Source organism: Rhinoderma darwinii, chromosome 10, assembly GCF_050947455.1.
Source record: "Rhinoderma darwinii isolate aRhiDar2 chromosome 10, aRhiDar2.hap1, whole genome shotgun sequence".
In the NCBI taxonomy this organism is placed as follows: Eukaryota; Metazoa; Chordata; class Amphibia; order Anura; family Rhinodermatidae; genus Rhinoderma; species Rhinoderma darwinii.
The window spans coordinates 101,016,039-101,043,900 of record NC_134696.1 but is presented as its reverse complement, the minus strand read 5'-3'; the positions used below and the strand labels follow the sequence as shown (position 1 = coordinate 101,043,900).

At 40.6% G+C, this 27,862-nt stretch overlaps 1 protein-coding gene across 1 annotated transcript; it reads right to left on the bottom strand.

Annotated features, from left to right (window-relative positions):
* Window positions 1-395: 395 nt before the first annotated feature.
* LOC142662698 (transmembrane protease serine 9-like) lies at window positions 396-27,340 on the bottom strand. Its single transcript, XM_075840910.1, has 10 exons — window positions 27,301-27,340; window positions 23,404-23,560; window positions 22,914-23,167; window positions 11,629-11,768; window positions 11,253-11,449; window positions 8,113-8,144; window positions 3,119-3,275; window positions 2,033-2,286; window positions 997-1,133; window positions 396-769 (listed from the first exon to the last, which is right to left on the bottom strand). Exons 1-10 carry the CDS (start codon window positions 27,338-27,340, stop codon window positions 605-607), a joined length of 1,533 nt encoding a protein of 510 aa, XP_075697025.1. The 3' UTR covers window positions 396-604.
* Between the last annotated feature and the right edge of the window lie 522 nt (window positions 27,341-27,862).

Here is a 27,862-nt window from a genome sequence, read left to right as displayed (position 1 = left end):
TCATGGGATTTTTAGATCTAACATTCTGCGCTAATTATTTCAATGTATATCTTTATAGTGGTCATATCTCCGCTTTTCTGATCCAAATAACCTTACATAGTCAAAGTCACATGAGCAAATTCTGGCTGCCTGCAGTCACCACTAGAGGGAGCTTTTGAGCTTACTGTATACTGTTTTATCATTGAGTTCAATGTGTAATCTGTATGCAGTAAGCTCATAAACTCCCCCTAGTGGTGGCTGCAGTAAGACAGAATTGTATCATAAAGCTCTATGGTTATGCAGGGGATTTGGAGCTCTGTATTAGGAAAAACAGGGCTGTAGTTGCTATAACAATGTAGTGAAAAATGAATCAGCACAGAATGCTGAACCTTTCGTTTTTATAAGTGTACATTTATGTTTAGTAAAATGAATTACCCTTCGTAGAGCTTGTACTGAGTCGTTAGAGAGTCCTAATTATAAGTGGCAAAAAAATAGTACAAGTTTTGCAAGAGTTTAATAATTAATTTTAATTAGCAGATCTCCAGTGTCACACGTGCTGGATCTCCCTCACCGGATCACTGGAGCGTTGTCCTTCCCATTGGCTTCTATATTGCAGGCAGTTCCTTTATGGGAGACAGTCGCCTTTTGCAATAGTGTCTTTGATCCAGTCCAGATAGTTGCACAGTTTAGTGTATACTCCTGGACGATAGGCTTCAGCACACGGAATGTGACCCCATGATGTGATTCCACACAACATCGAATTACACACCAGGGGTCCCCCAGAGTCTCCCTGCAAGAAACCCCAACAAGTCAAATATAACATATCCATATGGAAATGCAGCTTCTATTGGTCTCCATTCCCCTCCTCCCATGCCACTACCACGTGCAGCTATGTCCCCACTAATATCATCAGGTCACTGCCTCCCACAAGTTCACCACATTCATCTCCTGAAATACTCTGTGCTGCTGATTGTTGCCTATTTTCCAAAGACATGGAAGGATTTTGCGGAGCCGTACCTGACAGGTGTCCTTTCCTCCCGCCATTACTCCAGCACACAGCATGTTCTCCGTTATCTCACCAGGATAAGCCTCCCCGCAGATATCATCGGGAACAGTCTTCACCTTCACACAGTGCAGAGCAGCTGGATAGGTTCCTGCACATATAGAAAATGTCATATGCGTTAGCCGGCTGCATCAAGGATTTATAGCTGCCAGGTTAGAAAATCCCTGGATTTAATGCATGATGTTCAGAATATTGGGGAGGGGGGGTATTATCTCACAGCTGTGTTCAATGATGATTAAGATGACTATGCTGAGATTCTGCAATTGATTGGGGTAGATGACTCTACCAGCAGGTAGTGCTTCAAAGGTACATCCACTTTGCATCTAAGGCATATATATCAACATAGGAAAGGGTTCTTTACAGTAAGAGTAGTCAAACTATGAAATGCCCTATACCAAGATGTAGAAATGTAACATTTCATCCCAAATAATGTGACATTTTAAGCCCTGTCCCCGATCCAACTATGGACACTCCCAATACCCCAGAAAACACACCCTCGATGCACATTAGCATTAACTCCGCCCCATGGGTAAGGGCCGTTTCGCGGGACAGTCCCACCATACTTCTTCATTACTTCTACATACAATAGATAAGCAAGAAGTAGGGGACAAATGAAGTGAAATAACACGACTGCAGCATCAGACTACCTAGGATTTGTTTGTAGTCTGTAGCCATGGAGACGAATAGGTCTGCATAGGAGCTGTATACACTAAATGGTAGGATATTTTTAATCAAGACTATATATATAAAGTTGCTTAATTTTTTTTTTTAAGATACATTAGAGCAATAAAAGGTCATTTTAATCTTTAAGTCTCATAGACTTGGCAGAAGCACGGAATAACTAGCGGTACTCAGCTCCATTAGGCGACAAGGTGGACAGATTGTAGTGGACATTAGGAGTGAACATTGGGCAAAAAGCAAAACATGACGTACAAATTCTAGAAAAAGATGGTGAAGAAACATGATCAGTCATTATATGGAGCTCCTTACCCTCAGGGCTGGTGGTGGACCCCCATCCTGAGACTAGGCACCTGCTTCCATCGGGGGGTAGGGGGCAGCCAACGGGGATGACCTGGACGTACTCATTAAGGGTGACGGGAGCAGGCAGCTTCAGCAGCATGATGTCATTGTCATAGGTGACAGCGTTAAATCCTACATGAGGACATATTTTATCAGCGTAGGTGAACTGCTCCGTCCCTTCATCTTGCTCTATATTATGGTCTCCGAGGCGAATCTGCAGACTCCTGAGTAGGAAAAGAAACGTCAAACCCAACAAAATGCCACACAAAAAAGTAATAACAGTTAACCAGTAAATCCCACGTACACCAAAAAAGGACCAATGAAAACTATGTCTCGTCCCGCAAAAAACAAGCCCCCACATCGCTGCATTGACGGAAAAAGAAAAAAGTTACGGCTCTCTCTTGGAAGGCGACGATGCAAAAACAAATAATTTAAGTTCAAAAGAGTTTTTATTGTAGTAAAAGTCGTAAAACATAAAGAACCAAAACACATGTTTATCAAAAAATTATATGTACCCCAAAATGGTGCCATTAAAAAATACAACTAATCCGGACAAAAAAGAAAAAAATAATTCCTCATACAGCGATGTCGATGGAAAAATAAAAACGTTAAAGCTCTTTAAATGAGAGGATGGAAAAACAAAGAAAAATTGCTTGGTCATTAAAGCCTAAAATAGGCTGGTCACTACGGGGTTAAAGGCCGGTCAGGGGCGGGGTTTGTGGAGGTACCTGGGTAAACCACATGGGGCACACATCTGTTGGAAGGAAAGTAATGGGTAATGTACTGGCACTCGTTATATTCGATACATAGTTATTCTGCATTATAGTGTAAACTGTGAATAAATAATACCGCCACATATACTGTCATAAGATGCCTACATAATAGTCCTATATAGTACCCAAAAATACTTCCGCCACAGTCATGAGCTACCACAGAGGAAGTTCGGAGTGTGGCGTGCTTGCTGGTGACGTCTTGGTGAAGGACCCCGAAAATTTGCCGTTTTTTTTTTTATCCAATGCTAAAATCACGTCCGGACTGGAGGAGGGGGACACTTACGGTAGTTGGCAATGTGCTGCTGTCAGGACCCAGTTTTCGTCTATCAGGACTCCTCCACAAGCATGCTGGTCAAAATAATGAAGGCTAGCTTGCCATGGCTGAGAGTTTGGCACACACTCAACACCCCCAATAATCCGGTTATAGGAGCGCCCATCCGCTAGGGTAACACAAAAACAGGCTTAGCTGTCAGTAAAACAATCCAAACTGTTCAGAGCACAAAACAATTCTGTGGAAGCTTTATACAAAGAAGTGCGGATATCGTGTCTGGAAAATATCCCGAAAAACCGAACCGGCAGGTTTCAGTATAGACGAGGCTCAGCAGGGAATTTACAGCTTTAAATGTTAACTTTGTAGTTTCATTGTCTTCATAATACATATGTATTACCTGTTTTGCTGTCTGGACAATTTGGAAGAATATCTCCTGCCTGGAAACCATCAGCAAGCTGCTTCTGACAAATCTTATTGATGTTTTTTTTTTTTTTATTTAAAATTAAAGGGGTATTCCAATGACAGATACTTACAATATATCCTTAGGATATGCATACATTTTAGCTCGATAGGGATAAGGTGGTTATGGGATAATGGGGGTCCCAAAGTAAATTTCCTAAAGTTTAGCTATTCAAAAAAAATTGGATTTCCCTTTGGATTTTTTTAGGATTTCTTTCCTATGAAATGTATTGCTGCCACAGAAACGCGTGGTGTTATTGATGGAGGGGCCCAAAAACGCACAGTGCACGACCCCCTATGTGAATCCATCATATTCCTTTGTGTTACATCTGACACGCCGCACCAAGAAATACATTATCTGAGCGCCAGACTTGGAGTTGCACTTACCGACGGTCACCAGGAGAGAAGCCACCAGCAGTAGGGCCATGATGAGGTGCTGAGTGCTGGGAAACGTTCAGTCTTCTGACACCTCTTCCTTCTCTTCCACCTGAGATTAGGCTGTAAATGATTAACTCAATGAACCTCCGTTTGCTCCACTTCATAAGGGAAGGAGCGGGGGATTGGAGAAATGTTTACCAGCTACTAATACTTTTATATATATACATACCGTATTTTTCGGACTATAAGACGCACCCAGGTTTTAGACAACAAAAAAATTGGAAATTTGCTAAAAAAAAAATTGTTCTGTTTCGCCACATTCTGAGAGCCATTTTTTGGTACATACGATTTTTTTTATCACTTTATTTCATTCCTTTTTCTTTATTTTTTCACATTGTGTTTGGGGGGAAAAAAAGGGTAAAGGTTTTTTTTAACTTTTAATATTTGCACTCTTGAAAATGTATCAAATTTTTTTTTTTACACAATTTGTTAGTTTTCCTAGGGGACTTGAACCAGCGATCATTAGATTGCTGGTACAATGCACTGCGATACATGGATGAGTTACAAAAACAGCGTAATTCGCTGAGCTACGCTGCCTGTTTCCGTAACTACTATTCACTTCTATGGGAGTTACCGAAACAGAGTAGCTCAGCGAGCACTCGGCTGTTTCCGTAACTCCCGACCACCTAACCAGGAAGTGGCCGCTAGACTGCGGAGCGAGAAAGATAGAACGGGGTTTAGGGGGCCCCGTTCTAGAGATAGGTGCAGGTCCCAGAGGTGGCACCCACATCTGTCTGACATTTCTGACATATCCTGTGGATATGTCATAAATGTCCTTCATGGGAAAACCCTATAAATGCCGCGGTCGCTATTGACCTCGGCATTTAACTAGTTAAACGGCCAGGAGCAGCGCCATCGCTATTCCTGGCCGTTAGAGCAGCGTGTCAGCTGCTGACATCTGCAGTGTATGGAGCGGGCTCAGCGCGTGAAGGGGCTAAGTAAGAAGCGGTCAGGGGGCCCGGCACTTCTATAAGGCTATAAGACACAAGGACTTTTTAGCAAGATTTATTTGCGCGAAAAACGTATAGTCTTATAGTCCGAAAAATACGGTAAATATATATATGTGTGTGCAGACATTACGCCACTCGACCAGCGCCAGCACTACCCCAAGTCATACCAAAACCGGACCCCCATTTGCATTTGGGGAGCGATCTCCCACTGATTATCTTGGCATGGTGCTTCTTTCCTTGGCACTGGGGCCAAGATAAAGGAATCAGGACTGCAGATAAACCTAATCTTCATCGTCTTAGGGCTCATTCACAGGAGCGTGAATCTCGTCCGTGTGTTGTGTGTTGAAACAACGCACAGCCCACGGCCCCTTTAATATCGATGGGGCTATTCTCACATGCGTGACTTTTCACTTAGCGAGTGTCCGTTGCGTGAAACTCACTGCATGTCCTATTTTGGTGCGTTTTCAGTCACCCATTGAAGTCAAGGGGGGGCGGGAAAACCACGGACATTACACGGACGCCCATCCGTGTGCCGTCTGTGTTTTATGCATCAATGACATTGAAAAGAAAAAATAAGTGCTTGCAAGTGCGTGAAAAACACACGCCACACGCAAATCACACTGATGCAAAACGCAACGCACATTTTTACACATTTTTTACACACGTAAATCTGTCACGCTCGTGTGAATGTAGCCTTAGCCTAGTGAGTTATGATCCACATGATAAAAGTTCTATGGCAAATCCAGCTCTGCTACATCCATTCTGCTCTACAGGAGTAGGGTAATTAACCCCAGAGTCATACAACAGGTCTCCTTGAATGGACAGCCATGAGGAGCAATAGGCAGCAAGTCCAATATTTTTTATTAAATGGGTGCTGCCGAGCCCTAGACCCCAAATAAACTGTGACGAGCTTGGAACAAAATACGAGCAAGGAGGCATAGGGGAAGCCATGCGTGTCTCTTAGCCATCCTTAGGGGGTTTTAAGATGCAACTGTCCCGAATTTGCCAGTACTGTCCAGAATTTACAGAGACAGCCCCGGCAAATTACTGTCCCGAGACTTGTCCCGGCAACTTCTACATTTAATTGTCTCTGCGTCCTCAGGATACTATGGCAGAGCAGGAAACTATCCGCTTCCTGCTCTGCCATTCACTCCTCCTGGAGGGAAATCCCCGGCCAAAGCTTTGCCGATGCCCTGCCGGGGATTCCACTGCAGGAGGTGCCACTGAAGTCACTGACCTACATGGGGAGTATGCGGCACTATCTACACAGGGGCTGTGTGTTACGTCATCTACGGGGGCTGTCTGTGGCGTAATCTACAGGGGGGCTGTGTGTGGCATCATCTACAGGGGTTCTGTGTGGCATCTACAGGGGGCTGCATGGCACTATCTACAGAGGGCAGGGGGTATTATCTACAGGGGGAACTGTGGCATCATTATCTACAGGCAGTGTGTGTGGCATCATCTACAGGGAGCAGTGTGTGTGGCATCATCTACAGGGAGCAGTGTGTGTGGCATCATCTACAGGGAGCAGTGTGTGGCATCATCTACAGGGAGAAGTATGTGGCAATATCTAGAGGGAGCAGTGTGTGGCATCATCTACAGGGAGCAGTGTGTGGCATCATCTACAGGGAGAAGTATATGGCAATATCTACAGGGAGCAGTGTGTGGCATCATCTACAGGGAGCGGTGTGTGTGGCATCATTATCTACAAGGAACAGTGTGTGGCATCATCTACAGGGAGCAGTGTGTGGTAATATCTACAGGGAGCAGTGTGTGGCATCATCTACAGGGAGCAGTGTGTGGCATCATCTACAGGGAGCAGTGTGTGTGGCATCATTACCTACAGGGAGCAGTGTGTGGCATCATCTACAGGGAGCAGTGTGTGTGTGGCATCATCTACAGGGAGCAGTGTGTGGCATCATCTACAGGGAGCAGTGTGTGTGGCATCATTATCTACAGGGAGCAGTGTGTGGCATCATCTACAGGGAGCAGTGTGTGTGGCATCATTATCTACAGGGAGCAGTGTGTGGCATCATCTACAGGGAGCAGTGTGTGTGTGGCATTATTATCTACAGGGAGCAGTGTGTGTGGCATTATTATCTACAGGGAGCAGTGTGTGTGGCATTATTATCTACAGGGAGCAGTGTGTGTGGCATTATTATCTACAGGGAGCAGTGTGTGTGGCATTATTATCTACAGGGAGCAGTGTGTGGCATCATCTACAGGGAGCAGTGTGTGTGTGGCATCATCTACAGGGAGCAGTGTGTGTGGCATTATTATCTACAGGGAGCAGTGTGTGGCATCATCTACAGGGAGCAGTGTGTGTGGCATCATTATCTACAGGGAGCAGTGTGTGGCATCATCTACAGGGAGCAGTGTGTGTGGCATCATTATCTACAGGGAGCAGTGTGTGGCATCATCTACAGGGAGCAGTGTGTGTGGCATCATTATCTACAGGGAGCAGTGTGTGGCATCATCTACAGGGAGCAGTGTGTGTGTGGCATTATTATCTACAGGGAGCAGTGTGTGTGGCATTATTATCTACAAGGAGCAGTGTGTGTGGCATTATTATCTACAGGGAGCAGTGTGTGTGGCATTATTATCTACAGGGAGCAGTGTGTGTGTGGCATTATTATCTACAGGGAGCAGTGTGTGTGGCATTATTATCTACAGGGAGCAGTGTGTGTGGCATTATTATCTACAGGGAGCAGTGTGTGGCATCATCTACAGGGAGCAGTGTGTGTGTGGCATTATTATCTACAGGGAGCAGTGTGTGTGGCATTATTATCTACAGGGAGCAGTGTGTGTGGCATTATTATCTACAGGGAGCAGTGTGTGGCATCATCTACAGGGAGCAGTGTGTGTGTGGCATTATTATCTACAGGGAGCAGTGTGTGTGGCATTATTATCTACAAGGAGCAGTGTGTGTGGCATTATTATCTACAGGGAGCAGTGTGTGTGGCATTATTATCTACAGGGTGCAGTGTGTGTGGCAATATCTACTAGGGGCAGTGTGGAGTACCATCTACAAGGGGCACTGAGTGTGGCACCATCTATGCTGGTTTTTACGCTACCAGTAGTGGTCAGCACATATCGCCAGCCCTAGTGATAAAGTGAGACATCACCTGCCTGTATACAACTGGATAACCAGAGACATACCGGCTGCCATAGTCGTTGTCAGCCAAACCAAACTAGTGCAGAAATGTTGTCGTTCTTTTGTATGCAGAAATTCTGGAAAGCTACGCCCACTAGCCACACCCACCATATAAGCCAAAACCTGTAAGACACACCCACCAAAAGACGCCGCACCCTAAGTGTCCCTGGAAAAAAAAATTAAATATGAAAAAATTAACTATGAAAATGGCGGCTGCCACATGGTTTGCGGTGCTGACATGGCTAAGGTGGGCTGGGGTAGGGAGCACACCTGTGGAGAAAAGGGGCGTTTGGGCAGGAAAGCCCGCCGATCGATTAGCTGGTCAGGTAAAGGGGGCGGGGGAGAGGAGTAGATATGGGGTGACCAGGTTAGGGGCTGGTCAGTTGTCTGGAGGTGAAGAACAAGGATACTCACCCTCCCTCCCTTTTGGATGTCATGTTATTGTTACAATACTTTGTAAGGCGGATCACGACACTACGCTCTGAGAAGGGCGGATTGATTTGGTTGTCACCACTCGGGTAGCTACGAAGATCAGCTGGGATAGCCCGGAGGACCAACCGTTGGCAGACGGGCTCGGCTGGTCTTGTAGTAAGAGGGCCGGGGGGCAGGCGTGTCCCGGCTCATAGAGAGCGGTGTCGTGATTGGTCGGGCTCCCTTTATCACTGTGTGGTTTTTTTTATTAATAAAATCGGTAATAGCCAGAATTGATGCCAAAGACGACGAGTTGTGTGGTTACTGTTGGGGGGTTGGTCAACGGGCTGGGGGAGGTATCACGTGCGTGCCTTATGGCATTTTCCACATAAACAGCACGACTGTTCACGCCTGTAGTCTACAACCCATGATACAAGATAGAGCAATTACCCCCTTACACCAGGTTGCGCCATTACACCACCCACTACCGGTAAGATGAATGGTACAAAAGGTCAACTGCACGGCACTATAGGGGCACCGTATAGCATCATAGGCACCATTCGATAGGTATTGTGTGGTAATGTATAAACAAGATATGGCACCATTTTCTGTTGCTATTCTTCTGGATACTGTATGGAAATATTTAGCCGCTGTGTAGCATTGCTGGAAGCCGCATGTGACAATTTATCTGGGCATCGTAGATACGATTCAGATTATTTTTTTTGTATGAATCATCTACTTTTTTTAAGTACACGTGGGAAAAGCGTCACCACAACTATAGACCTGGGTGCAGTGGGGGGGGTATACCCAACACTCCAGGTAAAACTGAATATTTGCGCTTCTCCAAAGTCAAATGCAGCAGAGTCTTTTATGATTCCTTCCCAGATCTGAGAGTCTCATTAGAAGACGAGTATATGTAGATAAGATATACACCAGTAATGACTCTTCTATCGGCAAAGAACATCTCAAAGACTTTACCGAACTAATACGAGTTGCTATACCTGGTGCCATGCACAATCGGCCAAATGATGACTGGTGGGGACTTAGTGGCAACTTTATTTGATCCTAATAAACTAAATAATTTCTGCTGCCCAATGTAGTCAATTAATTGTTGTATTTACTCTTCTATCTGGTAAACTCAAAGCTGAGAATAACCAAAAAAATGGCTGTGCGCCATGATAGATCTGACGCCAGCTGCTGTTTTCTCTACTAACCCTATCAGTATAATTGCAAAATTTTCCATGACCGTGAATTAAAGAACATTAAAACACCCTAGGTGAACTGGGTGTGTATGGGCGGGGACTGGGCATGTATGGGTGGGGACTTGGCGTGTATGGGGGGGGGACTGGGCGTGTATGGTGGGGACTAGGCGGGGCTAGAGGCGTGGCTTAACATAAAAAATATTGCCACAACACTTCTAGTTGTCTCTCTTTGAAATACTCGAAAGTTGGGGGGTATGCCTAAATATATTCAGACCATAGACCACCTAGATTAATTTCAGACCCCAGATCGGACAAAAAAAATTCAGACCCCAGACCAGGCTATGTACTTACCTTCCTTGCTCCCGGCTTCTGTTCAATTTCCGGTGCCGCGGCACTTGTCCTGACGCTGGATGGCATCAGGAGCATCATGTGCGCCACCCCACATCCCATCCTGACACTGGACATCTTCAAGACCTAGCGTAGTGGTGCCGAGAAGGAGGAGGGTAGGTATACCGGTCATCATCTGCCGTATTAATCCTATAAATGGACTGTTTTTATTTTTTACTTATTTTATCTCCATGTAGATGGAGACGTGTGGCGATGTTTTTGGAGATTTTGTTACTCCTGGACAACCCGTTTAATAGACCCTTCAATGCAAGTGCCCCCATATGGTTAGTCACATCTAAACCCATAGCCAGTCAGCACTTCCCTGGATTGTGGGCACTTCCATAAAAGAGAGACTACATGTCTTCAGTCCAGATTGAGATATTCTTTGGATTTTGGTGCCATATTGTTGACCAGAAATGACGCCTTTCTACTGGAGAGACACATCCGGTTTCCATATAAAACTAGAATGACGGGGAGCTCCGGTGATTCTCCGGTGATTTTTATGGTAGAAGAAAGGTAAAGTCCATCTCAAGGGACATTTCAGAGGAATAATGGTGAACTGAGAAAATAGGTTTGAAAAGAAAAATCACAATGTTATATAGAGGTGGAATATTTTATTCTCACAGATGCTGAAACTCTAAGAGACCAAGAATAAGACTGAACATATACAGAAATGTAGATAGATAGATAGATAGATAGATAGATAGATAGATAGATAGATAGATAGATAGATAGATAGATAGATAGATAGATAGATAGATAGATAGATAGATAGATAGATAGATAGATAGATAGATAGATAGATGGATGGATAGATGGATGGATGGATGGATGGATGGATGGATGGATGGATGGATGGATGGATGGATGGATGGATGGATGGATGGATGGATGGCTGGATGGATGGATGGATGGATGGATGGATGGATGGATGGATGGATGGATGGATGGATGGATGGATGGATGGATGGATAGATGGATAGATAGATAGATAGATAGATAGATAGATAGATAGATAGATAGATAGATAGATAGATAGATAGATAGATAGATAGATAGATATTATTTTTACACATATTCTCCAGAATTAGACATCAGTGACACAGGTCATGGCTTGGAAGATGTCTCAGGTCTCATATTGTGACTATTTCCTGGGCGGTTTTGTGTCGGCTTCATGGTCCACGTTACACTCTTCATTTTCCATTACATTCTTAATCCAGTCAAGATAGTTGAAAACTTTGGTGTAGACTCCCGGCTTATTCGGTTGTCCACATATTGGATCTCCCCATGATATGATACCATATACTTCTGACCCACAAACCAGAGCGCCCCCAGAGTCTCCCTGTATGAGAGAAAGGGAGTAAAAATATTTACAAGGGCTCTTTAGATTCTGCGTCTGAAGACATTCTAGAGAAACCGTGTTGGGGCCGGATATTTGCTACGGGGATGTACAGGTGCTTACCACCAAAATATGGGGAAGAGGATGGAGGAGTGCGCTTTAATTTTATTGTTAAACTTTACCTGACAGGAATCTTTGCCTCCATCACGGTCTCCAGCACAGAACATGTTCTCAGTTATGCTGTTCCCTTCATAGAACTGCTGACACTCGGCGTCAGGAAAAGTGGAAACATTGAGACACATTAGTACATCGGGGTATGTCTCTAAACAAAGAAAACGTAGAGTTACAACCATCACGGGTGCAACATGACAGTGACAATAAAATAGTGCCACCCCTATATTATAATACTGTCTATAGGGGGCAGTATAATAGTAGTTACATTGTTGTATATAGGGGGTAGTATTATAGTAGTTATATTCTTGTATATAGGGGGTAGTATTATAGTAGATATATTCTTGTATATAGGGGGTAGTATTATAGTAGTTATATTCTTGTATATAGGAGCAGTATTATAGTAGTTATATTCTTGTATATAGGAGCAGTGTTATAGTAGTTATATTCTTGTATATAGGAGCAGTATTATAGTAGTTATATTCTTATATATAGGAGGCAGTATTATAGTAGTTATATTCTTGTATATAGGGACCAGTATTATAGTAGTTATATTCTTGTATATAGGGACCAGTATTATAGTAGTTATATTCTTGTATATAGGGACCAGTATTATAGTAGTTATATTCTTGTATATAGGGACCAGTATTATAGTAGTTATATTCTTGTATATAGGGGGGCAGTATTATAGTAGTTATATTCTTGTATATAGGGGCAGTATTATAGTAGTTATATTCTTGTATATAGGGGGCAGTATTATAGTAGTTATATTCTTGTATATAGGAAGCAGTATTATAGTAGTTATATTCTTGTATATAGGGAGCAGTATTATAGTAGTTACATTGTTGTATATAAGAGCAGTATTATAGTAGTTATATTCTTGTATATAGGGGGCAGTATTATAGTAGTTATATTCTTGTATATAGGGGGCAGTATTATTGTAGATATATTCTTGTATATAGGGGCAGTATTATAGTAGTTATATTCTTGTATATAGGAGGCAGTATTATAGTAGTTATATTCTTGTATATAGGGAGCAGTATTATAGTAGTTATATTCTTGTATATAGAGAGTAGTATTATAGTAATTATATTTTTGTATATAGGTGCAGTATTATAGTAGTTATATTCTTGTATATAGGGGGCAGTATTATAGTAGTTATATTCTTGCATATAGGGGCAGTATTATAGTAGTTATATTCTTTTATATAGGGGGCAGTATTATAGTAGTTATATTCTTGTATATAGGGGAAGTATTATAGTCGTTATATTCTTGTACATAGGGAGCAGTATTATAGTAGTTATATTCTTGTATATAGAGAGTAGTATAATAGTAGTTATATTCTTGTATATAGGATGCAGTATTATAGTAGTTATATTCTTGTATATAGGAGCAGTATTATAGTAGTTATATTCTTGTATATAGGAAGCAGTATTATAGTAGTTATATTCTTGTATATAGGGAGCAGTATTATAGTAGTTACATTGTTGTATATAAGAGCAGTATTATAGTAGTTATATTCTTGTATATAGGGGGCAGTATTATAGTAGTTATATTCTTGTATATAGGGGGCAGTATTATTGTAGATATATTCTTGTATATAGGGGCAGTATTATAGTAGTTATATTCTTGTATATAGGAGGCAGTATTATAGTAGTTATATTCTTGTATATAGGGAGCAGTATTATAGTAGTTATATTCTTGTATATAGAGAGTAGTATTATAGTAATTATATTTTTGTATATAGGTGCAGTATTATAGTAGTTATATTCTTGTATATAGGGGGCAGTATTATAGTAGTTATATTCTTGCATATAGGGGCAGTATTATAGTAGTTATATTCTTTTATATAGGGGGCAGTATTATAGTAGTTATATTCTTGTATATAGGGGAAGTATTATAGTCGTTATATTCTTGTACATAGGGAGCAGTATTATAGTAGTTATATTCTTGTATATAGAGAGTAGTATAATAGTAGTTATATTCTTGTATATAGGATGCAGTATTATAGTAGTTATATTCTTGTATATAGGAGCAGTACTATAGTAGTTATATTCTTGTATATAGGGGGCAGTATTATAGTAGTTATATTCTTGTATATAGGAGCAGTATTATAGTAGTTATAATCTTGTATATAGGGGCAGTATTATAGTCGTTATATTCTTGTATATAGAGAGTAGTATTATAGTAGTTATATTCTTGTATATAGGGGCAGTATTATAGTAGTTATATCTTGTATATAGTAGGCAGTATTATAGTAGTTATATTCTTGTATATAGGAGCAGTATTATAGTAATTATATTCCTGTATATAGGGGCAGTATTATAGTAGTTATATTCTTGTATATAGGGACAGTATTATAGTAGTTATATTCTTGTATATAGGGGGCAGTATTATAGTAGTTATATTCTTGTATATAGAGGCAGTGTTATAGTAGTTATATTCTTGTATATAGTAGGCAGTATTATAGTAGTTATATTCTTGTATATAGGAGGTAGTATTATAGTAGTTATATTCTTGTATATAGGGGCAGTATTATAGTAGTTATATTCTTGTATATAGGGGGCAGTATTATAGTAGTTATATTCTTGTATATAGGGGAAGTATTATAGTAGTTATATTCTTGTATATAGGGGAAGTATTATAGTAGTTATATTCTTGTATATAGGGGGCAGTATTATAGTAGTTATATTCTTGTATATAGAGAGTAGTATTATAGTAGTTATATTCTTGTACATAGGATGCAGTATTATAGTAGTTATATTCTTGTATATAGGAGCAGTACTATAGTAGTTATATTCTTGTATATAGGATGCAGTATTATAGTAGTTATATTCTTGTATATAGGAGCAGTACTATAGTAGTTATATTCTTGTATATAGGGGGCAGTATTATAGTAGTTATATTCTTGTATATAGGGGAAGTATTATAGTAGTTATATTATTGTATATAGGGGGCAGTATTATAGTAGTTATATTCTTGTATATAGAGAGTAGTATTATAGTAGTTATATTCTTGCACATAGGATGCAGTATTATAGTAGTTATATTCTTGTATATAGGAGCAGTACTATAGTAGTTATATTCTTGTATATAGGATGCAGTATTATAGTAGTTATATTCTTGTATATAGGAGCAGTACTATAGTAGTTATATTCTTGTATATAGGGGGCAGTATTATAGTAGTTATATTCTTGTATATAGGAGCAGTATTATAGTAGTTATAATCTTGTATATAGGGGCAGTATTATAGTCGTTATATTCTTGTATATAGAGAGTAGTATTATAGTAGTTATATTCTTGTATATAGGGGCAGTATTATAGTAGTTATATCTTGTATATAGTAGGCAGTATTATAGTAGTTATATTCTTGTATATAGGGGCAGTATTATAGTAGTTATATTCTTGTATATAGGGACAGTATTATAGTAGTTATATTCTTGTATATAGGGGGCAGTATTATAGTAGTTATATTCTTGTATATAGGAGGTAGTATTATAGTAGTTATATTCTTGTATATAGGGGCAGTATTATAGTAGTTATATTCTTGTATATAGGGGGCAGTATTATAGTAGTTATATTCTTGTATATAGGGGAAGTATTATAGTAGTTATATTCTTGTATATAGGGGGCAGTATTATAGTAGTTATATTCTTGTATATAGAGAGTAGTATTATAGTAGTTATATTCTTGTACATAGGATGCAGTATTATAGTAGTTATATTCTTGTATATAGGAGCAATACTATAGTAGTTATATTCTTGGATATAGGGGGCAGTATTATAGTAGTTATATTCTTGTATATAGGAGCAGTATTATAGTAGTTATAATCTTGTATATAGGGGGCAGTATTGTAGTAGTTATATTCTTGTATATAGGTGGCAGTATTATATCAGTTATATTCTTGTATATAGGGGCAGTATTATATTAGTTATATTCTTGTATATAGGGGCAGTATTATAGTAGTTATATTCTTGTATATAGGGGGCAGTATTATAGTAGTTATATTCTTGTATATAGGGGCAGTATTATAGCAGTTATATTCTTTTATATAGGGGCAGTATTATAGCAGTTATATTCTTGTATATAGAGGCAGTATTATAGTAGTTATATTCTTGTATATAGGGGCAGTATTATAGTAGTTATATTCTTGTATATAGGGGGCAGTATTATAGTAGTTATATTCTTGTATATAGGGGCAGTATTATAGTAGTTATATTCTTGTGTATAGGGGCAGTATTATAGTGTTATATTCTAGTAAATAGGAGTAGTATTATAGTAGTTATATTCTTGTATATAGGGGCAGTATTATAGTAGTTATATAATTGTATATAGAGGGCAGTATTATAGTAGTTATATTCTTGTATATAGGTGGCAGTATTATGGTAGTTATATTCTTGTATATAGGTGGCAGTATTATAGTATTTATATTCTTGTGTATAGGAGCAGTATTATAGTAGTTTTATTCTTGTATATAGGGGCAGTATTATAGTATTTATATTCTTGTATATAGGAGCAGTATTATAGTAGTTATATTCTTGTATATTGGGGCAGTATTATAGTAGTTATATTCTTGTATATAGGGGCAGTATTATAGTAGTTATATTCTTGTATATAGGGGCAGTATTATAGTAGTTATATTCTTGTCCATAGGAGAGGATAGACGTGTGCTTGTGAGCTCCCTGTTAGGACTATGCATGGCTTCTGACCCAGGTGGAGGGGAGGGGTCCTGGGCTGATGATCCTGGGAAAGCCCAGAGTCTGGAGTTTGGCCTGCAGCATGGAGATGGTGGAGGTGATGATCTGGAAATGGAGGCTGGTGAGTCAACTGAATCTCATGATGTTGGGGAATTGTGCACAAAAATGACAAAGAAAAATATCTTTAAAATGGAAATGCAAGTTCGCAAATTGAGAACTGAAATTAACCAAGAGACTGATCCAAAGGCAAAGCTGATGAAATGTGAGTGTCTGGATCTTTGCACACGTGAGCTGGTGATATTGAAGGAGAGATTGCAGAAAGAATCATGCACAGTACCCAAAATAAAGAACCGGGCAATGGAGAACAAAAGGGAGACCAGAGCCCAAACTGTGAAGAGAAAAAATATCATTGCAAAAAAAGACACTGACTATAAGGGCGGGTTCACACATGGCGGAATTTCACTTAAATTCCGCTGCGGACACTCCGCAGCGTTAATCCGCAGCGGAGCCGTTTCTCCATTGACTTTCACTTTAATTTAGCAGTGTTCGTTTACACGATGCGTACAATTCCGCTGCGGAGCATAGGCTGCGGAGCGGAATTTGGTGTCCGCAGCATGCTCTGTCTGTTGCGGAGCAGTGGCGGACTCATGGCGGAATTTCTCCATTGACTTCAATGGAGATTCAAAGTTCCGCAATGAAGTCCGCAGCTGTCATGCACATGTCATGTGTGCTGCGGATGCGTCTTGCTTTTTTAACTTGACATTTCTTCATTCTGGCTGGACCTATGTATTTCTAGGTCTACAGCCAGACTGAGGAAGTCAATGGGGCTCCCGTAATGACGGGAGCGTTGCTAGGAGACGTCAGTAAATAGTCACTGTCCAGGGTGCTGAAAGAGTTAAGCGATCGGCAGTAACTGTTTCTGCACCCGGGACAGTGACTACCGATCTCAATATACATGTATCTGTAAAAAAATATATAAGTTCATACTTACCGAGAACTCCCTGGGTCTGTCTCCAGTCCGGCCTCCCAGGATGACGTTTCATTCTAAGTGACGGCTGCAGCCAATCACAGGCCAAGCACAGGCTGCAGCGGTCACATGGACTGGCGCGTCATCCAGGGAGGTCGGGCTGGATGCCGAAAGAGGGACGCGTCACCAAGACAACGGCCGGTAAGTATGAAAGTCGTTTACTTTCACTAGGGAAAGTGCTGTCCCTTCTCTCTATCCTGCACTGATAGGGAGAAGGGAAGCACTTTTCCCGCAGTCCGCAGCAGCTAGTCCGCATCAATGTACTGCACATTTTGTGCAGATCCGCAGCAGAATCTGCAACGCAGATTCTGTGCGGCATGGATGCGGACAGTTGCGGAGGAATTCCGCCATGTGTGGTCATGCCCTAAGACTGTGTATAGTATTATAGTAGTTATATTCTTGTATATAGGGGGCAGTATTATAGTAGTTATATTCTTGTATATAGGGGCAGTATTATAGCAGTTATATTCTTTTATATAGGGGCAGTATTATAGCAGTTATATTCTTGTATATAGAGGCAGTATTATAGTAGTTATATTCTTGTATATAGGGGCAGTATTATAGTAGTTATATTCTTGTATATAGGGGGCAGTATTATAGTAGTTATATTCTTGTATATAGGGGCAGTATTATAGTAGTTATATTCTTGTGTATAGGAGCAGTATTATAGTAGTTTTATTCTTGTATATAGGGGCAGTATTATAGTATTTATATTCTTGCATATAGGAGCAGTATTATAGTAGTTATATTCTTGTATATAGGGGCAGTATTATAGTATTTATATTCTTGTGTATAGGAGCAGTATTATAGTAGTTTTATTCTTGTATATAGGGGCAGTATTATAGTATTTATATTCTTGTATATAGGAGCAGTATTATAGTAGTTATATTCTAGTAAATAGGAGTAGTATTATAGTAGTTATATTCTTGTATATAGGGGCAGTATTATAGTAGTTATATAATTGTATATAGAGGGCAGTATTATAGTAGTTATATTCTTGTATATAGGTGGCAGTATTATGGTAGTTATATTCTTGTATATAGGTGGCAGTATTATAGTATTTATATTCTTGTGTATAGGAGCAGTATTATAGTAGTTTTAATCTTGTATATAGGGGCAGTATTATAGTATTTATATTCTTGTATATAGGAGCAGTATTATAGTAGTTATATTCTTGTATATAGGGGCAGTATTATAGTAGTTATATTCTTGTATATAGGGGCAGTATTATAGTAGTTATATTCTTGTATATAGGGGCAGTATTATAGTAGTTATATTCTTGTCCATAGGAGAGGATAGACGTGTGCTTGTGAGCTCCCTGTTAGGACTATGCATGGCTTCTGACCCAGGTGGAGGGGAGGGGTCCTGGGCTGATGATCCTGGGAAAGCCCAGAGTCTGGAGTTTGGCCTGCAGCATGGAGATGGTGGAGGTGATGATCTGGAAATGGAGGCTGGTGAGTCAACTGAATCTCATGATGTTGGGGAATTGTGCACAAAAATGACAAAGAAAAATATCTTTAAAATGGAAATGCAAGTTCGCAAATTGAGAACTGAAATTAACCAAGAGACTGATCCAAAGGCAAAGCTGATGAAATGTGAGTGTCTGGATGTTTGCACACGTGAGCTGGTGATATTGAAGGAGAGATTGCAGAAAGAATCATGCACAGTACCCAAAATAAAGAACCGGGCAATGGAGAACAAAAGGGAGACCAGAGCCCAAACTGTGAAGAGAAAAAATATCATTGCAAAAAAAGACACTGACTATAAGACTGTGTATAATATTGTGGCGCAGGGAAATCCTGGAAGATATGAGTGTGCAGTGGCTGGAGGATCACATCTCTCATCATGTGTGGGGTCTGTGCAATCAGCTAACACAAATGCTGCTAAAGCTGCAGAGAAATGTGTGCCAGCTGACGAGGGGTTAACTGCAGTAGACTCTATGTGCAGTACTGATGAAGTGAATGCGAGTGGCACTCCTGGGAGTGAGCAAGAAAGTGCCGCATATACTGACATTGTAAGTGAGACTTCGCTCAGCGCGGTGATTGACAGTCTGATATCTGATGAACCAGCGGCACAGGCTGAGGCGGACATTGCAGACCCTGTTCTGGAGGTTCAGCCGCCCGCAGTGTCAGTGAATGGAGTACAGGTTACACAGCGATCAGGAGCAGACACAGGAGGATCTGCAGTACAATCAGCTGAGGAGAGGTCCAGTCCTGACCCACCTGCTGACAGACCTCAGTACAGGAGACTGTTCTCCAGCGTCACAAGACCGACTAACCCCACACCTCAGAGGAGGAACGCGGTCAGAATCAGGTACTCAGGACTAGAGGAAAACCTCCCCTCCAGACTCCACATTGGGAAAGTTTTGTTGAAGGAGTTTATGAAGTTTAAAGCTTCTAAGGTGTTCGCTCTGATCCACGTTCCCTCCAGCAGGAATTATGACATTAGTTTCAAGCTGCAATATAATCTAGACTTGTTCTGGAGTATTTATAACGATACAAAGGACCACGCGATGTGGGAGCATCTACATGTCATGCTGACTAAACCCCAGGTAGTCACCGCCACCGTCCTGTTCCAGTCTGAGGTGGTGGCTCTGGCAGATTTGCAGCACTGGTTGAGCAGATATTGTGAGGTGAAGAGACTGCCAACAAAGATTTATGATGAGGAGGAGATCTGGAATGGAGGATATTCTGTCAAGATCCAGCTGGTTCAGGAGAATGGAGTGACCAGACATCTGCCGCACTCCTTCTACCTGGGCTCGGAGAGAGGCATATGTTACTACCCTGGTCAACCGCGACTGTGCCATAGATGTGGGGGCAGACACCTGGCATTCAACTGTTCCCGTATTAAGTGCTCACTATGTGGTCAGTTTGGGCATGTGAAGGACGATTGTACAGGACCCGTCATCTGTAACCTGTGCTTAGGACCTGGGCATACATTCCGGGAGTGTCCACATGCAGAACATAATAAAGAGGAGACCTTTAAAGGAGCCATGGAGGAAGAGCAGGAGGATGTCTCCATATGTGTAGATACAACCCCAGAACCTGGAAGTCCCAGCGAGGATGTGAGCCGAAGTACCAGAGACCCTGCTCCAGAGACGAATGTCCCATCTGTGGATGCTGCACAAGTGTCACCAGCCACTGAAAATAGAGGTCATGCTAAAAGTAAAATATCCAGTCACTCTGTCACCAAAGCATCTAAACATCTGCCCAACACCAGTAAGGAACCAGCTGATCCAGCCGCAGTGACCAGTAAAAAACCAGCTGGGCCAGCCGCAGCTACCAGTAAGGAACCAGCTGATCCAGCCGCAGCGGCCAGTAAAAAACCAGCTGGGCCAGCCGCAGCTACCAGTAAAAAACCAGATGATCCAGCCGCAGCGACCAGTAAAAAACCAGCTGATCCAGCCGCAGCGACCAGTAAAAAACCAGCTGATCCAGCCGCAGCGACCAGTAAGGAACCAGCTGATCCAGCCGCAGCGACCAGTATGGATGAGGAGGGATTTCAGACGGTCAAAAGGAGAAGTAAAACAGATGATTCTTCTAGGAAAAAAATCACTGCTGCAAAGAAATCACCAGAGTCTCCAGTGCTGGCAATAACTGGTGGACGTTACTGTGCGCTGGGGGAAGATGAACAGGAAGAAGAAGCAGAGATGGAGCAAGTCTCCTCACACAACCCAGATGACGAACCTCAGGATGAAGATGCTGACCCCCCAATGTCCACCAAAAGATGGGGTGTTACAGGACATAGCAGTGGAAGAAGGAAAAAAAGTAGGAAAGACATGTAACCAGGATGAGGCTGAAAATCACCTCTATTAATGTGAACAGCGTGAAGAATAGGAGCAGGTGGCGGGCGATATTCCAGCGTCTGTCTGACGACAAAACCAATGTCATCTTTATACAAGAGACTTATCTACAGAGTAATGTCCCTGCTGTGTCCCTGCCGTTACCACATCTAGTGGGACAGTGAAACGCTCAGCTGCTGTATGGAGACTTTTACCCCGAACTCCGTTTATATCATAGAGGATTCCTATATGCCATAAATGTGGTGACCGTGTACCCTCTGTGGTGTGCGCGATGCTGCCCGGTCATCAATAAAGAAGAACTCTCCTATAATACTGTCTAGAATAATATCATGAAAAATAGTTGAAACAATCTATACTGGCGCAATATTCATATATTATGGTTTGTTTAATGATTGTGATGTTATTAAGAGACAAATGTTTATTTTCTTTATCTGTTATGAGTGTATTGCAAAGGTATTGTAATAATTTGTTGCAAGTTTTTAAATAAAAAAGATAATTATAGTAGTTATATTCTTGTATATAGGGGCAGTATTATAGTAGTTATATTCTTGTATATAGGAGCAGTATTATAGTAGTTATATTCTTGTATATAGGGGCAGTATTATAGTAGTTATATTCTTGTATATAAGAGACAGTATTATAGTAGTTATATTCTTGTATATAGGAGGCAGTATTATAGTAGTTATATTCTTGTATATAGGGGCAGTATTATAGTAGTTATGTTCTTGTATATAGGAGGCACTATTATAGTAGTTCTATTCTTGTATATAGGAGGCAGTATTATAGTAGTTATATTCTTGTATATAGGGGGAGTATTCTAGTAGTTATATTCTTGTATATAAGAGACAGTATTATAGTAGTTATATTCTTGTATATTGGAGGCAGTATTATAGTAGTTATATTCTTGTATATAGGGGCAGTATTATAGTAGTTATGTTCTTGTATATAGGGGGCAGTATTATAGTAGTTATATTCTTGTATATAGGAGCAGTATTATAGTAGTTATATTCTTGTATATAGGGGGCACTATTATAGTAGTTATATTCTTGGATATAGGGGGCCGTATTATAGTAGTTATATTCTTGTATATAGGAGCAGTATTATAGTAGTTATATTATTGTATATAGGAGCAGTATTATAGTAGTTATATTCTTGTATATAGTAGCAGTATTATAGTAGTTATATTCTTGTATATAGGAGCAGTATTATAGTAGTTATATTCTTGTATATAGGGGCAGTATTATAGTAGTTATATTCTTGTATGTAGGAGCAGTATTATAGTAGTTATATTCTTGTATATAGGAGCAGTATTATAGTAGTTATATTCTTGCATATAGGGGGCAGTATTATAGTAGTTATATTCTTGTATATAGGGAGCAGTATTATAGTAGTTATATTCTTGTATATAGGAGCAGTATTATAGTAGTTATATTCTTGTATATAGGAGCAGTATTATAGTAGTTATATTCTTGTATATAGGGGCTGTATTATAGTAGCTATATTCTTGTATATAGGAAGCAGTATTATAGTAGTTATATTCTTGTATATAGGGAGCAGTATTATAGTAGTTATATTCTTGTATATAGAGGGCAGTATTATAGTAGTTATATTCTTGTATATAGGAGCAGTATTATAGTAGTTATATTCTTGTATATAGGGAGCAGTATTATAGTAGTTATATTCTTGTATATAGAGGCAGTGTAATAGTAACTATATTCTTCTATATAGGGGCAGTATAATAGTAACTATATTCTTGTACACATGTTATTACCCTCAGGGCTGGTGGTCGTTCCCCATCCTGAGATGACACAGTTGGCACCATCCTCTACTGGCTCAGTGGGTAAGGAGATGGTTTTCACATAGTCATTAAGTATAGCTGGTGATGCCAGTTTCAGGAGCATAATGTCATTGTTGTATGTCCTTATGCTGTAATTATTATGAGGACATGTTTTCACAGCGTACGTTAACTGCTCTGTTCCGTCATCATTTGTCAGATTATGTTCTCCGAGACGAACCTGGATGTTCCTGTTGAACAAATATAACATATCACTGATGATCAGGTTGTAGTTTTGTTCAGTGTGGACATTAGGTAGCATGGCCTTCTATATACAGAGCTGAGCTGTAGATAACGTAGCACAAAGAACTTCGCTCTGCTATATCAGCCATTGGAAGGTAGAACCTTGTATTTCCAATATTGAGTCTTTTGACATGGAGTCTATATAGATGAAGCATCAGACAGAGGAGATAGACGCGACACTTACGATGCATTGCAGTGAGCAGCTGTCAAAACCCAGAATTCATTTATGAGCGCTCCCCCGCAGATGAATCTATCAAAAAAGTAGAGCGCCACCTGCCATGGCTGTGAATGAGGGACACATTCTTCTCCTCCAATAATTCGCTCTATGGAAAAGGCCTTAACTAGAAAAAAAATGCAAGATAATACACAGATCAGTATTAGGGTATGTTCACACGGCTTATTTCCGGCCGTTTTTCGGGCCGTCAACGGCCGAAAAAATCGGGAGGAGAATGCCTCCAAACATCTGCCCATTGATTTAAATGGGAAAAACGGCCGTGTAAAAAAACTGCATGTCACTTCTTGAGACGTTTTTGGAGCCGTTTTTAATTGACTCTATAGAAAAACAGCTCCAAAAATGGCCATCAAAAACGCAGTGAAAAAACGTGAGTTCCTAAAAAACGGCTGAAAATCAGGAGCTGTTTTCCCTTTAAAACAGCTCCGTATTTTCAGACGTTTTTTGGTAAGCGTGTGAACATGGCCTAAGGGCATGGCCAGACGTAGCGGATTTGCTCTGGAAATCCGCAGCGGACCCGTTTCTCCATTGCCCTCCACAGCTTTGTGGTTGGGTTCGTTTGCACGTTGCGGACAATTCCGCTGCGGAGCATAGGCTGCGGTGCGGAATTTGGTGTCCGCAGCATACAATGGATGTTGCGGAGGTGTGGCGGACTGGTTGCGGACTCATTGCGGAATTTCTCCATTGACTTCAATGGAGATTCTAAGTTCCGCAATGAAGTCCGCAGCTGTCATGCACATGTTATGTGTGCTGCGGAGCGTATTGGTTTTTAATATGACATTTCTTCATTCTGGCTGGACCTATGTATTTCTAGGTCTACAGCCAGACTGAGGAAGTCAATGGGGCTCCCGTAATTACGGGTGACTACGTGTGTGCACCCGTAATTACGGGAGCGTTGCTCGGCGACGTCAGTAAATAGTCACTGTCCAGGGAGCTGAAAGAGTTAAGCGATCGGCAGTAACTGTTTCTGCACCCTGGACAGTGACTTCCGATCACAATATACATCAACCTGTAAAAAGAATAGAAGTTCATACTTACCGAGAACTCCAGTCCGGTTTCCCAGGATGACGTTTCAGTCTAAGTGACGGCTGCAGCAAATCACAGGCCAATCACAGGCTGCAGCCAATCACAGGCCAATCACGGGCTGCAGTGGTCATATGGACTGCCGCGTCATCCAGGGAGGTCGGGCTGGATGCCGAAAGAGGGACGCGTCACCAAGACAACGGCCGGTAAGTATGAAATTATTTTACTTTCACTAGGGAAAGTGCTGCCCCTTCTCTCTATCCTGCACTGATAGAGAGAAGGGAAGTACTTTCACCTCAATACACAACGGCCAGTCCGCATCAATTTAATGCCCATTTTGGGCAGATCCGCAACAGAATCTGCAACGCAAATTCTGTACGGTATTGATGCGGACAGTTGTGGAAGAATTACGCCACGTGGGGCCATGCCCATAGAGTCAGACAAGGGAAAGTCATGGGTCACTTAAAGACTATGTTCATCTATTGAAATTGTTGTTTTGTTTTTTTAACCCCTTCCCGCCGCAGCCATTTTTCTGATTTTCACTTTCGATTTTTCCTCCCCACCTTCCAAAAGCCGTAACTTTTTTATTTTTCCATCAAGTTTTTCCGTATTGTACCATATAGTGTAGTGGGAAACTGGAGAAATAATATTTGTGGAATGGAATAGGAAAAAAGCAGCGATTCCTCAATCTTTTGGGTGTTTTTGTTTTAACGGCATGTTAACTTTATTTCACGGGTCAATACGATTACGGAGATACCAAATTTGTATAGTTTTTTTTTTGTTTTACCACTTTTACAAGGAAAAACTAATTGTAAAAAATTAACTTTGAGTTTTGGAGTCATAACTTTTTTATTTTCCCCCCAATTTAGCGGTATGGGGGCTTATTTTTTGCGGGGCGAGCTGTGGTTTCTATTGGTACCATTTTAGGGTACATGAGACTTTTTGATCACTTTTTATTTCATTTTCTGTGGCAGATGACGTGGAACCAAAAAACAGCAATTCTATTTTATTTTATTTTTTACGGCGTTCACCGTGCGGACTAAATAATGATATATTGTAATAATTCAGACGGACGCGTCGATACCAGTTATGTTATTTTTTTTTTTGTTTTTTACATTGCGCTTCAGGGAAAATGAGAAAAAGGGGTTTTTTGAACTTTTATTTTTCATTTGTTATTATTTATAAAAAAAACTTTATTTCACTGTTTTTACTTGTCCCCCTAGGGGACTTGAACAAGGGACTGCTTGATCGCTTGCACGATGTACTGCAATACTAATGTATTGCAGTATATCGTGATACTGCCAGAGGTAGGGCTTCATAGGAGCTCAAAGATGGCAGCCGCCAGGCTGCCATGCCAACCAACAGCACCCCCGATAGCGTTGCGGGGGAGCGGGGCGTTGGAATGTTACAGGGGGTCAATCCCCCTTCTTTTTAGTAATTTAACTGCGGCGGCCGCTATTGACCGTGGAATTTAACGGGTGAAACGAGCGGGATCGTGCTCCAGTGGGATACCGCTCATTACCAGGAAGTGTCGGCTGTAACACACAGCCGACACGCATTTTCTATGGAGCACGTGAGCGAACTTCATACTCCCCCACCCGACGTGCTCCGTATATATACAGTGGATGTAGGGAAGGGGTTAATAATACTTTTTATTAAACATTTTTATTTTTTTCGAGATACAGCTGCCTTGTACTGACGGGTTTAGTGTCAATGGGTCCTGTGTCTCTGACACAAAGGATCCACCTGTTATCAATCACATCTAAGTTATGAACTGCCAGAGATACGCAGGACCCGCTGACACTGAACCCATCCGTTCCGCTGACCTGACAGTTCATAACTTAGATGTGTTCGATAACAGGTACAGATACAGGTTTCAGCGCTAAATACAGCTGCTCTGTATACAGGACACAAAGCAGCTGTATCTCAAAAAGTAAAAATAGATTTTAATCAAATGTAAAAGTTGCACAAAACCCACTGCAATACAATTTTATATGCAAAATTAATTATTTCAAAGGTGTACTTAGCCTTTAAGGACTTGGTATTTAAATTGCCTACTGTATAAAGCCTTGGATTTGCACTGAAGCATCCATGATTCACCCCAGGATATCAGAAAGCGGAGTCTCTCTTACTTTTAAAAGCTATTGACTTATGTATATATAATTGAAGCATGAAATCATGCCTAGTATAGAATCAGAGACATAAGTATACATATCATTAATATCTAATATGTACATTTTCCTTTTCTATAAAGGTTTCTTATATGGGAAAATACAGTGTTTAAATAAGCAGTCACTAATATGTTAATTGATATTTTCATTAGCTACTATGAATGTTCTTTTATGGATTTCACCCTAGGATTTCAGGGAGCTTAGATGAACTTATAGATCCTGTTTAAGAAATTAATGTTATTTTGTAATTCAATCACTTTAAAATACAGTTTTTTAGATTGAATTTACTTTATTTTTTAATTGTTACCATTTATAAGATCTATGATATTGTAAATGTGCAAAGTAATATGTGGGTCCCCAACCTCAAGCATTAAAGGCACCACCTTATGCATCTGTAACAATCCACCAGCAAGTTTGAGCCATGTAAGTCATTATCTTAACCCTTTAAATGCAATCTAATAGACAGTAGTCTCAATGCTTTTAATGTGTTAGTGGGCCCCTTAACATACTGAGCCCCTTTACTGCTGCACAAGTAGCAAACATGGTATGTCCACCCCTGGGGTTAGGGTCTCTGTACGATGATCTCTAACTGTCTATAGTAAATATGCTACATCCCTATAATTATAATCTCTACCCCATTCTCCAACCATCTCACCTGCGGACCCCAGCAGAGCTGCCACAAGTAGTAATAACATCTCTTACGACTGAGAATATTTCATTAGTACTTTCCTATTTAACAAGAGATTTTGATTATGTGGTGAATTATTAACATTTGGGGCTTGCATTTCTAGCTTTTTGCATGGTTGTGGTCACGGTTGTGGCAAAACATCCTGTACACTGCAGAAATCAAAATGTTATCTATTAGTCATTGAAGTCATGGGCTTTGTATTTGAAAATGGGCCAGAAAATTATTCATGTGGGCTGTAAAAAGAAATCTTATGTCAGCTTCCCTCCTCCCATATAGAGAGCAAGGGCTAAATAGGTTTAAAAGATGACAATCAATTTTCTAATAAAAAAAATGTGCACAGAGCAGTTGTCACTTCCCTTCCCCCACTCCGTTTGGGAGCTGATACAAAGATGTACTCAATAGGGGGCAATAGTGAGCACATGAAGTTTCTCCCGAAATTATGAAATCTGTGCTTTGCCCTAATGCATGCTCGAAGGGATAATCAGAACAAGAAATATAGTACACAAAAATAAAATTGATTATGGGGGAT